The following is a 13344-nucleotide window of genomic DNA, read 5'->3' on the forward strand; positions in this document are numbered from 1 at the left end:
GAGCTTCCAACATTACTGGAAATAGCTCCTTTGGCTACAAGGATGGGTATTTTCTTGCAATATCGCGGGGCTCCTGCACATTCTAGTCGTTATTTAACTGGTCATCTAATGCCAACATTCACTGAAAGATGGATTGGCAGCAAACGCTCACTTCTCTTGGCCAACAAGATTTTTGCTTTTGGCAATGGTTGAAAGGTAAAGTCTTCAAAGAAAAAATGAACACAAGAGATGATCCGTCACAGTTTGTGACTGTCATAGCAACAGTCTTTTATGGGGGCAGATTATTCATACTGTGACGGATCATCTGTTGTGTTTATTATAGCGACTGCACAAATCGAAAGCGCCTTGAAGTCGGAAGTGGAACTTATAAAAATAAACTTTCAACTGAATCATTTGCCTCCACTCAAAACCTTCTATTTGTTTGGGTTGCATTCTAACTTTTATATCTCTGTGAGCAAAAAAAATTGAATGTATATGAAATGTTTTATTCGAATTAGTCCGAATTTCGAAGTAGTCTACATTTACTAATCATCCTTAAGCATTGCGTATTTTATAAAATATTCAGTCTACTGTTACACGATTTTACTACGAAATTCATACATATTTTTCTGTGCGATCATTCCTCGTAACCTTTTTATACTCCTGGAAACAAAAGAAATTATGAACATTTAAAGTGATAATCTGGTCTTTCTTAATAATCTTCCAGAGCCCTTGAAAATATCCTACGCTTACGATGCTTGTTTATAATTTGTAGTGAAATTTATCATAAAAGATGTGGGTATACGCCAGCTGTGGAGGCAAAATTGTTACATAACACGGGATCTGCCCAATAATGTGATATTTACATGGTGCAACAGATGAAGCTGGAGCTGTCGAAATACATTGATTTCATTTTTTCCCCGAAGTCTTTCACCGGAAAAGTGTTATCACTCTATATTACAGCCTCCCATTTGGTTCAAATGTGTTTAAGCCTGTCTTAAAGAGACACTCGGTAATTAGAAAAGTCACGAATGTTGACGAAAGAGCAAAAAAAAGCTGGATATTGTCATGTTGTTCTGCAGAAGATAGGCTCATAATAGAAAAGACAGTGCGGTCATTATCTGAAGACATGAAGAGGTTTCATTGAGACGATAAATGTTAGTCATGTTTTAAGTCGACAAGTATGGTCCGCTCTGCTAGTAATGACTGTGTGTTAAGTGTTAAGGTACATAAATACGAAACTTGTTTGCGAAATTAGGAAGAGTGGAAACCCATCTTAAGCAGGCCCGACAGGCTGTAGCACTTTTCAGAGCTCTTCGAGACACACACACTTCTTATGTTCTAATTATCGGTTGGGCAAGTACAACATACCACTCATCTTTACTCTCCCCCATACTTTGTTTCAAGGGCAACAGCTAAATGCGTCATTTCCTGAAAAAGAAAATGTTACCTTTAGCGCCATTGGATGCTGAAGACCCTTAACACTCACAATCGTCGGTCCTGTTAGCTCAAGGGAATGTGCGAAGCCCTTGATTTGTACCTAAAAAAAGACAGAATGTTGCAGCAAAATTCTAATAAAATTTAAGTATTTTAGAACTGACTTACGTGAATTAATGTCATCGATTTTTCAGGTCCCTACCGATATATTCTACAAATAATCACAACACGTTCGAGTGAGATAGAAAGTCAGAAATAAAAATATAATGTCAGCAGGTACTTCTTGTACTCTTTGCCGTACTCAAGAGGGATATTAAAGTAAAATTCTCCTTTGGATATCTACTCAGTCGTTCTATTAATGAAAACAGCGTCTTGAAGTATAATGAGGTGCAATCAATGTCAGTCCCGTTCAAACCTGCGAAACTTACTGTACAGGCAATATAAAATGAAAAAAAGTCCAAATGTGTGTGAATTCCTAAAGGACCAAACTGCTTAGGTCATCGGTCCCTAGACTTACGCACTACTTAAACTAACCTACGCTAAGAACAACACACACACACACACACACACACACACACACACACACACACCCATGCCCGAGGGAGGATTCGAACCTCCTGCGGGAGTGCAATAAAAAATGATACCAGGCAAATAAGTCTAGAAGAAGATCTGATGGCAATATCTACAGAAAACAAATTTATAGCACTCCACTCTTTAAGGATAATTACTCGCGATAAAGATCCATCATATTGTTGTCAAGGTAACATATCAATACTGGTATTCAAGTACAGCAAACTATCTTTTGCTCTGGATACAGGAACTGAAATATTTAAATACGAGTAATCCAAAACTGATAACCAGTTCGTTTAATGGTCTGACGTGTAATACAATACCATACACTCTTACTTGCTACACCTAATACAATATAGCATTATAAAATGTAGATGGAACTATAATACTGCTCAATTTTAAGGGCTTTCTGTAAGGAATAAGCAACAATTACCTTCTCAGCTCGGATATTATGCCTCTCATTCAGGATCTGGATGACCTTATGCATAGCCTCCCTCAGTTCAGGTTGGACCCTTGAGCTTGTCATACTACCATTTTCCTCCATGTAGAGCACGCGCAGTCTTTTAACGTCCACCTAGATAATAGTTATTCAGATTATGCAAAGATACACGTAAGATTTATTCAATCAGTCACAAAAAACAGTTCACACTTTCGTATCAGGAAGTTTTGCTCGTCGCCAACAATGACGTTACGTATTTTATGATATATTATTTTTTGTTCTTGCATTCTGGATTCTGTGCAAGGTTCTCAGTTCAAATTTCGCTAGATAACTTCCGTGAATCGTTTTATAACAACATGCACATAAGGGCAGTAACGATTTGAGGAAATTGGGCTTTGAGGTTGCGTCAACGACGTGTGAGTGCTGATTACCAGAAACAACGTTCCCTTTACTCTAGTGCTGTCTTTTGTTGAGACACATGCACTGAGGTCTACCTCACACAAGCAACGGCAGAAGCTTTGCAGGTTTCTGATTTCTTAGGCAGGATTATATGCGAGTGCTGTGTCGTTAACCATCATGTCTACTGCATAGTTACGATGGTACCACTATCAAACGTATTTGGTTTTAAGGAATGTAATCAGTCCAACACAAGTGAATGAGTGGGTTTCGATTAGCAGTCCGTTACTTGTGCAAAACCTTGGCGACTTTCAGCAACAAGGTCGTCTCAGCAAGAATTTTTCAGGCGTCCTTCGGGAACGAGAGAAGCGAAGCGTGCTATTCTCTTGCTGGTTGATTTACATGTTCGTGTATAAAAATAATTATAACGAAACAAGTTTGGCTACATTCTTTTTATTCTTTTCAATGCAATTTGAAGTTAAAGTTGTGTGACATTTCCTCCGCTTTCCGATTGACTTTGCTGTCTTTGGCTACCTAACAATTGCCCTTATGTCATACAACGCCTGGACGTAATTACAAGCATCATTTCAGGCCATCTACTCAAAGTTTTTGCCTTTTTTGTGATAGTCGCAACAGGTGAGCTCCTCACAATGACGTTATTACTGGTGACTTTACCGCCACTGTTGATGGTATGGATAGGGCGTATCAACACTGAGCACTGCGTGTTATTTTAGGTTCTGTTTGACTCAGTTAAGAGAATTGGCTTTATGCTGTAAAGACAGAACGGTAGCTATTCGAAGAAGACTGCCCGTTATCGCAAGAAAATATATTTAGGAACACTAAGGAAACTGTTGTGAGGAGTTCGTGCATTTCCTTAAGATCCCTGGATAACATTAGGATAATTACTGCTTGCACGCAGACATTAAACTTTCCTATGACCGATCTGTGAGCAGGAAGAGGAGAGTATCTTTACATTTTGCTTAATAAAACAGCCTAGTGGCACTTAGCTTACAACGATTTGCAGAGCATATTACTACTGATTTATCACTGAAATTTCTAGTTTGTAGATGATGTAGTTGGCTTTCTCCACTAACATTTCGCCAGCTTATAACTTACATAGTTCTGACATCCAAATTAATTGTAATTAAATAAATAAGACATGTTATCGTAGTTGCGAAACGCCACGTATGTTTTTTCGCAATATCGTTTCTGAAGTAGGAGATCCTAATTTCACAAAGATGTCAGACAGCTGTTCCAACGGAAACTTCCTGCGTCTTGCCTCCGCCCTGCACACAGATACAGACTTTCAGTGTTCCATTCTTTGCTGTTACCTCAAAGCTCGTTGCCTAAGAAAGCTTTTTTATTGGTACGCTACAGGGGTGTTTGTTTACTAAGCTCCTATTGGTCACGAAATGGAAACAGCAGCGAAAACCCGATGAAGCTTTGCACAGATGTCTTGGGGGTCTCTTTAGTATATCCTACGAACGCGTCACGCCGCTCCTTTCAGTTCTGAGCGCACAGTGAACAGCGAAGATGCCAGAACAATGTTTTCCGCCAAGCATGAGCGGTTGCTGAGATATTTTGCCATATTTCATGTAGGCTACGTAACGTAACTATCATACACTTCCTTCTTCGTGACAATTCTTGGCCGTAAATTGCAAGAGCAATAAAGACGCTCCTGCAGCATTTTCGACGGGCAGTATTTGATCACCCACCATACAGCACGAACTTGGCTCTCTCTGAATTTCATTTCTGCTCACATAAAACGCTGGCTATGAAGATAACAATTTGGCACAAACAACGAGCTGCAAATCAAGCACAGGTGGCAGCCATCTACACTGCTGGCTATTAAAATTGCTACACCAAGAAGAAATGCAGATGATAAACGGGTATTCATTGGACAAATATAGTATACTAGAACTGACATGTGATTACATTTTCACGCAATTTAGGTGCATAGATCCTGAGAAATGAGTACCCAGAAAAACCACCTCTGGCCGCAATAACGCCCTTGATACGCCTGGGCATTGAGACAAACAGGGCTTGGATGGTGTGCAAAGGTGCCCATGCAGCTTCAACACGATACTACAGTTCATCAAGAGTAGTGACTGACATATTGTGACGAGGCAGTTGCTCGGCCACCATTGACCAACCGTTTTCAGTTGTTGAGAGATCTGCAGAATGTGCTGGCTAGGGCAGCAATCGAACATTTTCTGTATCCAGAAAGGCCCGAAGAGGACCTGTAACATGCGTTTGTGCACTATCCTGCTGAAATGTAGGGTTTCGCAGGGATCGAATGATGGGTAGAACCACGGGTCGTAACACATCTGAAATGTAACGTCCACTGTTCAAAGTCCATCAGTGCGAACAAGAGCTGACCGAGACGTGTAACCAATGGCGCCCTATACCATCACGTCGGGCGATACTCCAGTATGGCGATGACAAAAATACGCACCAAACACGGATGCGACCATCATGATGCTGTAAACAGAACCTGGATTCATCCGATAAAATGACATTTTGAAATTCGTGCACGCAGGTTCGTCGTTAAGTACACCATCGCACGTGCTCGTGTTTGTGATGCAGCGTCAGTGGTAACCGCAACCATTGTCTCCGAGCTGATAGTCCGTGCTGCTGCAAACGTCGTCGAACTGTTCGTGCAGATGGTTGTTGTCTTGCGAACGTGCCCATCTGTTAACTCAGGGATCGAGACGTGGCTGCACGATCCGTTACACCTATGCAGATAAGATGCCTGTCATCTCGACTGCTAGTACTACGAGGCTGTTGGGATCCAGCACGGCGTTCCGTATTACCCTCCTGAACCCACCGACTCCACATAGTGCTAACAGTCATTGGATCTCGACCAACGCGAGCAGCAATGTCGTGATATGATAAACAGCAATCGCGATAGCCAACAATCCGGAAACGTGATGGTACGCATTTCTCCTCCTTACACGAGGCATCACAACAATCTTTCACCAGGCAACAACCGAGCGAGGTGTCGCAGTGGTTAGACACTGGACTCGCATTCGGGAGGACGACGGTTCAATCCCGCGTCCGGCCATCCTGATTTAGGTTTTCCGTGATTTCCCTAAATCGCTCGAGGCAAATGCCGGGATGGTTCCTTTCAAAGAGCACGACCGACTTCCTTCCCCGTCCTTGCCTAATCTGATGACACCGATGACCTCGCTGTCTGGTCTCCTTCCCCAAAACAACCAACCATCACCAGGCAACGCCGGTCAGCTACTGTTTGTGTATGAGAAATCGGTTGGAAACTTTCCTCATGTCAGCACATTGTAGGTGTCGCCACCAGCGCCAACCTTGTGTGAATGCTCTGAAAAGCTAATCATTTGCATATCACAGCATCCTTTTTCTTTCGGTTAATTTTCGCGCCTGTAGCACGCCATCTTCATGGTGTGGCAATTTTAATGGACAGTAGTGTATAACGAATGTATTGGAAAGTTCATACAACGCTATGACTAATGTCTAAATCGGAACGGCGGCTGCATAGAGAAGCAGCTGGGAGGTATAGTTAACTATTGTAAATAGAACATTTTTTATTTTCGCTGTGGTTTCCATTTCGCGACCGATGGGGCCTAAATAAATGAATAGCCCTCGTATAAATAAGTTGGCTAAAAAATCTGGACCTATTCCGATTTTATTGTGTTATCAGTTGACGCAATAAAATAAGAATAGGTGCAAAGTTTGTTTGTGTTATCAGTTGACAGGAAGTCGTTTCTGAAAGTATTTGTATGCAGTTTAGCCACATATGGAAGTGAAACGTGGACGATAAATAGTTTAGACGAGAATAGAAGCTTTTGAAAGGTGGTGCTACAGAAGAATGCTGAAGAATAGATAGGTAGACCACATAACTAATGAGGAGGTATTGAACAGAATTGGGGAGAAGAGAAATTTGGGGCACAACTTGACTAGTAGAAGGGATCTGTTGGTAGGACATGTTCTGAGGCATCAAGGGATCACCAATTTAGTATTGGAGAGCAGCGTGGAGGGTAAAAATCGTAGAGGGAGACCGAGAGATGAAAACACTAAGCAGATTCAGAAGTATGTAGGTTGCAGTAGGTACTGGGAGACGAAGAAGCTTGCACAGTATAGAGTAGCTTGGAGAGCTGTATCAAACCAGTCCCTGGACTGAAGACCACAACAACATCAGTTGACACCGAAGACGTATATGCAACCAGCAAGATCAGCTAACTCTGCACCTACACACGTTTTCCCCAAACTACTTTAAGGTGTATGGCGGAGGAAATTTACGGTATTTCTGTTATTTCCCCTGTCTGCAATTCGTGGCTGGCAGGGGAAAGAAGGGCAAAGTGGCCAGGCTCGGAATAGTGGCCGCTGCTTATCTGACGTCTTCAGCAACGCTACTTCCTACAGAGCAGTGGCCAGACTGAGTGTAATCGACTCTTTTAGTGTTGTCAGTGACTTTGACAAAGGAAGCTTGCTACGTTATCTTTCTGTGAAAACGCTTAGGCTTAGCGGTCGTTTTTATATTGCTTTAATTGCTTCCACTTTTATGTGGGGCAATAGATTTTTGCGATATCACGATTCACGCAATGTCTTGTGGCTAACAAATATAAGTCACTCTCGTTTCTTTCAGTTGTGTTGTACCACGTGTGAACCATTGATGCAGACATGGGTTCCGATCGGGAAAATTGCTCACGCCACACGTCGGAAAAAGTGCCCATGGTGGCCAAGGTGGCCACTTTTCCCGACGGATGGCCATTATTACCGACAGTTCATTTTCAGTTTGTTTATACCAAAGAGATTTAGCTAATTTCACATTTTACGCACTGTATAAAAACAGAAGCTATACACAAAACGAATAGCCGTTTTTCTGCTCTTCTTCAAGGCTCTGAAAAGAGCTTCAAGGTGGCAAGAAAACACATCCGGAAAACAGAGTAACAAATATTAAACCCTGTTGCGATGCAAAAGGAAATTGAAGCAGTAAACAATGACAACATGCCGTTTTCAGCAGCAGCAAAACAAAGCAGTATTCCACGTAATAAGCTAAAACCAAGAATTGTACGGAAAGATACAGACGCAGCTGACAGTAAATAGGCTATTGGCAGCTAAAGGGCAGTGTTCAGTGGAGAACAAGAATAAGAAATCCTTAATCACATTTTCGAAATGGAAAAGCGATTTCATGGAATAACAGTGAACGACCTTAGCGGTTAGCATTCCTGTTGGCAGAACGTAACAAAATACCACATTGTTTCAGTAAAGAGTCTGAAATGGTTGATAAAGTCTTGGTGACGTGCCTTAGAGAACACCATTAGGAAGCAAGAATCTACCTCTGTGGACAGAGCACAAGCGTTGAACGAGGTGAAATAGACATATCATATCCCTAAAACTTGCAAGATAAACGAATGCATCCTGCTCGTCGTATTTAGTAGTATTTATAACGCAGAAGAAACCGATCTTCTGACAGTTCAGTCCTACAATAGCAATGTGTTTCCACACAAAGGAAGATAAGTCGGACCCGCTATTTCAGCTGATAAAGGTTTTCTGACGACTTTTGTAGTGTACATGCTTGCAGGAGGAAATTTCATTTCCCCTTTTGTGATCTACCCTAGGTGAAGAATGAAGGTTAAACTTAAAAACGGGGTTGCGCCAGGAATTGAATTTGCGTGCCACCCTTGAGTGTGGATACAGATCGGTTTGAACATTTCTAAAATACGTAGGACCAACTACTCAGTATCCAGTTCCTCTAATCTTAGATGGTCACTCTACCCATATTAAGAACAAAGGTTTCATTGATAAGGCCACACAAAATCTTACAATTGTTGTGTGCTTGCCCCCACAATATAACCACAAGCTGCAATCTTTGCATGTGGTATTTATGTCTCCTTTTAAAACCTTCTACACACAAGCTTGAGGAAAATTTCTTCGCAATAATCCAGAAAGAATTATTACACAGTTTCAAATAAGTGCACTCTTGGGTGAAGAGCTGCTTCGTGCAGCCGTTCCAATGACTGCAATGTGGAATTTTTTTTCTAGCCCCTAACGTGTTTACCGATGACGACTATACTGCGGTTGAGCTTACTTCCTTTGGATAGCGACACTACTATTATGGCTTGGTCAAGTATTGGTTCTTGTTCATTGTGAAACTGCTAAGTCTTCTGCGAGTGCTGGTTCCTCTGGAAACCAAACTGCTGTACTCCTCCAAGCAGGCCTAATGGTTCATTTCCTGAACCAGTTTACGAGCTGTCTTCAAGGCGGGCTGCCTTCAGATTCTATGATAAGTCTACTACAGAACGAGATTTCCCTCAGCGTCCGAACACTGAAGAACGTCCCTCTGAGTACCCAACAGGTGGCTTCCACATAAACCCAAACGATGTAAAATCTTTTGCTTAAAAACGAAGTGTGAACCAAAGACAAACTTGGTAAGAAATGAGTAAGAAAGGAAGGACTGCAATAATCACTTCAGGCTCTTATAAAAATGTTTTGGGTGAAGTTTAAATTAAGAAAGATGAAGAGATTTTAATAAAAAAAAAGGAAGTTTGAAGAAAAACATTCAAGTAAAGCCATTATTCTACAATGCAAGGCAACACAAAGTAAAGGTTAGAAGCTAAAAGTGGAACTAAACGCTAAGAGAGTCATTGCTAAAAAGATATTTTTTCAAGAAGAAATGTATGAAGAAAAATCCACTCATAATGACAGTGACACAGATTGATTTTACTGCAAGGAAGCGTTTTCTAGATATAAAGAGAATGAAGGATGGATAAGACATCGGAGCTGTAAACTAGGCTGATGAACTGTGCGCTGGATGTGATGAGGACGATGATAACTTTACGTGAGAATTTTGTACATGACTTAATGCTGTTTCTAAGTGGATAAATTGTGAATGAATTATACTGAAGAAATAACCCATAGTTAGTCGTTTATTTCTATGTTTATGAATAATCAATACTTCTTATTTGTTGACCTTTTGCGCTAACAATGTATTCATTTATATTATAGTTCTCCTAATAATAATTAGCGATGAAACATAAACTATATCCTATAAAATATCCATTTGCCTTAGTTATAAATATTTGGTACGATATCAGGGATCACCAATTTAGTATTGGAGGGCAGCGTGGAGGGTAAAAATCGTAGAGGGAGACCAAGAGTTGAATACACCAAGTAGATTCAGAAGGATGTAGTTTGCAGTAGGTACTGGGAGATGAAGAAGCTTGCGCAGGATAGAGTAGCATGGAGAGCTGCATCAAACCAGTCTCAGGACTGAAGACAACAACAACAACAACCTTACAGTATTTAGACACGATATACACTCATGGAAATTGAAATAAGAACACCGTGAATTCATTGACCCAGGATGGGGAAACTTTATTGACACATTCCTGGGGTCAGATACATCACATGATCACACTGACAGAACCACAGGCACATAGACACAGGCAACAGAGCATGCACAATGTCGGCACTAGTACAGTGTATATCCACCTTTCGCAGCAATGCAGGCTGCTATTCTCCCATGGAGACGATCGTAGAGATGCTGGATGTAGTCCTGTGGAACGGCTTGCCATGCCATTTCCACCTGGCGCCTCAGTTGGACCAGCGTTCGTGCTGGACGTGCAGACCGCGTGAGACGACGCTTCATCCAGTCCCAAACATGCTCAATGGGGGACAGATCCGGAGATCTTGCTGGCCAGGGTAGTTGACTTACACCTTCTAGAGCACGTTGGGTGGCACGGGATACATGCGGACGTGCATTGTCCTGTTGGAACAGCAAGTTCCCTTGCCGGTCTAGGAATGGTAGAACGATGGGTTCGATGACAGATTGGATGTACCGTGCACTATTCAGTGTCCCCTCGACGATCACCAGAGGTGTACGGCCAGTGTAGGAGATCGCTCCCCACACCATGATGCCGGGTGTTGGCCCTGTGTGCCTCGGTCGTATGCAGTCCTGATTGTGGCGCTCACCTGCACGGCGCCAAACACGCATACGACCATCATTGGCACCAAGGCAGAAGCGACTCTCATCGCTGAAGACGACACGTCTCCATTCATCCCTCCATTCACGCCTGTCGCGACACCACTGGAGGCAGGCTGCACGATGTTGGGGCGTGAGCGGAAGATGGCCTAACGGTGTGCGGGACCGTAGCCCAGCTTCATGGAGACGGTTGCGAATGGTCCTCGCCGATACCCCAGGAGCAACAGTGTCCCTAATTTGCTGGGAAGTGGCGGTGCGGTCCCCTACGGCACTGCGTAGGATCCTACGGTCTTGGCGTGCATCCGTGCGTCGCTGCGGTCCGGTCCCAGGTCGACGGGCACGTGCACCTTCCGCCGACCACTGGCGACAACATCAATGTACTGTGAAGAGCTCACGCCCACGTGTTGAGCAATTCGGCGGTAAGTCCACCCGGCCTCCCGCATGCCCACTATACGCCCTCATTCAAAGTCCGTCAACTGCACATACGGTTCACGACCACGCTGTCGCGGCATGCTACCAGTGTTAAAGATTGCGATGGAGCTCCGTATGCCACGGCAAACTGGCTGACACTGACGGCGGCGGTGCACAAATGCTGCGCAGCTAGCGCCATTCGACGGCCAACACCTTTGGTTCCTGGTGTGTCCGCTGTGCCGTGCGTGTGATCATTGCTTGTACAGCACTCTCGCAGTGTCCGGAGCAAGTATGGTGGGTCTGACACACCGGTGTCAATGTGTTCTTTTTTCCATTTCCAGGAGCGTATAGTTGCGGGAAACGTATGTTGATAGCTATGGTTTCATGAATTGTACGTTTTTTGCACGGTATTAATATATCTGTGCAGAGAACACGTATTGCGGATTCTGTATCTTGGTCCTCTTTATAATGTTTTTTTTTTTCATTCGTTTTATATTGCACGTATGTTCAGTTTAGCAGTGACTTACTTCGTGTCTTTTTTCTTGGGAGTTGCCCCTCTAACGACTGAACAATGGATGTGTCCCTCTCCTGGTGCGGTCCTAAAATACGTATTGTTTCGAGATTTAAGAACGACTTTCGTCAGACATCATCAGTCATATTCGCATGTGAATGGGTACATTTGTTCCACGACCTGACTAGTTGCGTATGACTCTCAGTTTGCTATATTTCTGGCTAGATCGTGATTGTTTCTACCATCAGGTGTTTCTTCTGTCAGTAGCACTGGACAAGTAATCTCTTGTTCTGGTCACTATTTTTTTTCGTTTTTTCCATTCTGTTCGTATACCTACGTCATTTAAATATAAAATTCATCAAATATATGCTATTTAAGATATCAAATTGTCATTTTTATGAAAAATGCACATATTCTTGTTTCTAATTACATATACTGTACAAAAATCCTGTTTTCATTGCAAATAAAAATGTTTAATTACCATTTTTATAAAAGATGGTTTGAAGATAAAAAATTAAAAATTATTTTTTTAATCATGAGGTTTTTATGCTTGATGGAATGCTCATGGAATATGCACCTTCCTTTAAAATTTTGCCATGGATGGTAATCGAAGCAGGACCACTCACCTAGTAAACAGCCACACGTACCTTTGGAAAGACGACCGTGGTGTAGAACAATAACGATTCTCCAAAAACGGCAAAGTCGATTTTCTTGAGACTTTTTGATGGTTACATGGAACTGCTTTGGCTGATTGATATTAGAGTTCTGACCTTCACGCACCGAACATTAAAGAAAATCGATAGCCATGTGGTATTCTTTGTAAGGCTGTATGCCCAGTCTGTGTAAAATTGGGAAGTCTATTCGATGTCTACAGCTGGTTGGAAAGAAGATAACGGAGCAAAAATACGAAATGAATAAATCAGCTACAACTGGGGGTGCGAGGATGCGGCGACGCGAGAAAGCAAAACATGTCGGTGCGGCTTAGTTACTAGACGACCAATAGAGGACAGAGCGCGGACAACAACAAGTTACACAACGAGAGGCTCACCGGTTCCAGTAGACGCAGCCTCGGAGCGTGTTTGGCCGCCATGGCGTGCAGCACGGCCGGAAGGTCGGCGGCGTAGCGGCACATGGGCGACACGCTGAAGAAGTCCGGCCAGCGCGGGTCCGTCGCCACCGGCAGGTGGCCCTCGTCCGACACCACCCCTGCCACAGACCAAAGACGCACTCGCTAAAACTCTCCAAAGCAATATTACAATACTAGCCATTAAAATTTCCTACACCAAGAGGAAATGCAGAGGATGCACGGGTATTCATTAGACAAATATATTATACTAGAACTGACATGCGATTACGTTTTCACGCAGTTTGGGTGCAAAGATCCTGAGAAATCAGTACCCAGAACAACCACCTCTGGCAGTAATAACGACCTTGATACGCCTGGGCATTGAGTCAAACAGAGCTTGGATTGCGTGTACAGGTACAGCTGCCCATGCAGCTTCAACACAATACCATAGTTCAATTAGAGTAGTGACTGGCGTATTGTGACGAGCCAGTTGCTCGGCCACCATTGACCAGACGTTTTCAATTGGTGATAGATCTGGAGAATGTGCTGGCCAGGGCAGCAGACGAACATTTTCTGTA

The 13344-nt window shown here is 42.9% G+C and overlaps 1 protein-coding gene across 3 annotated transcripts in view; it reads right to left on the reverse strand.

The window, feature by feature from the left end:
* The window catches only part of LOC126339830 (fatty-acid amide hydrolase 2-A-like), a 168276-nt gene that overhangs the window by 29354 nt on the left and 125578 nt on the right, over positions 1-13344 (reverse strand). For all 3 annotated transcript variants that reach the window (XM_050001665.1, XM_050001667.1, XM_050001664.1), the window contains 3 exons: positions 12749-12906; positions 2420-2560; positions 1430-1519 (listed from right to left, as the gene is read on the reverse strand). In XM_050001665.1, the coding sequence (XP_049857622.1) occupies positions 1430-1519; positions 2420-2560; positions 12749-12906 (389 nt within the window). The remainder of the gene's footprint in view (positions 1-1429; positions 1520-2419; positions 2561-12748; positions 12907-13344) is intronic.

The sequence above is a fragment of the Schistocerca gregaria genome, chromosome 1 (assembly GCF_023897955.1).
Source record: "Schistocerca gregaria isolate iqSchGreg1 chromosome 1, iqSchGreg1.2, whole genome shotgun sequence".
Lineage (NCBI taxonomy): Eukaryota > Metazoa > Arthropoda > Insecta > Orthoptera > Acrididae > Schistocerca > Schistocerca gregaria.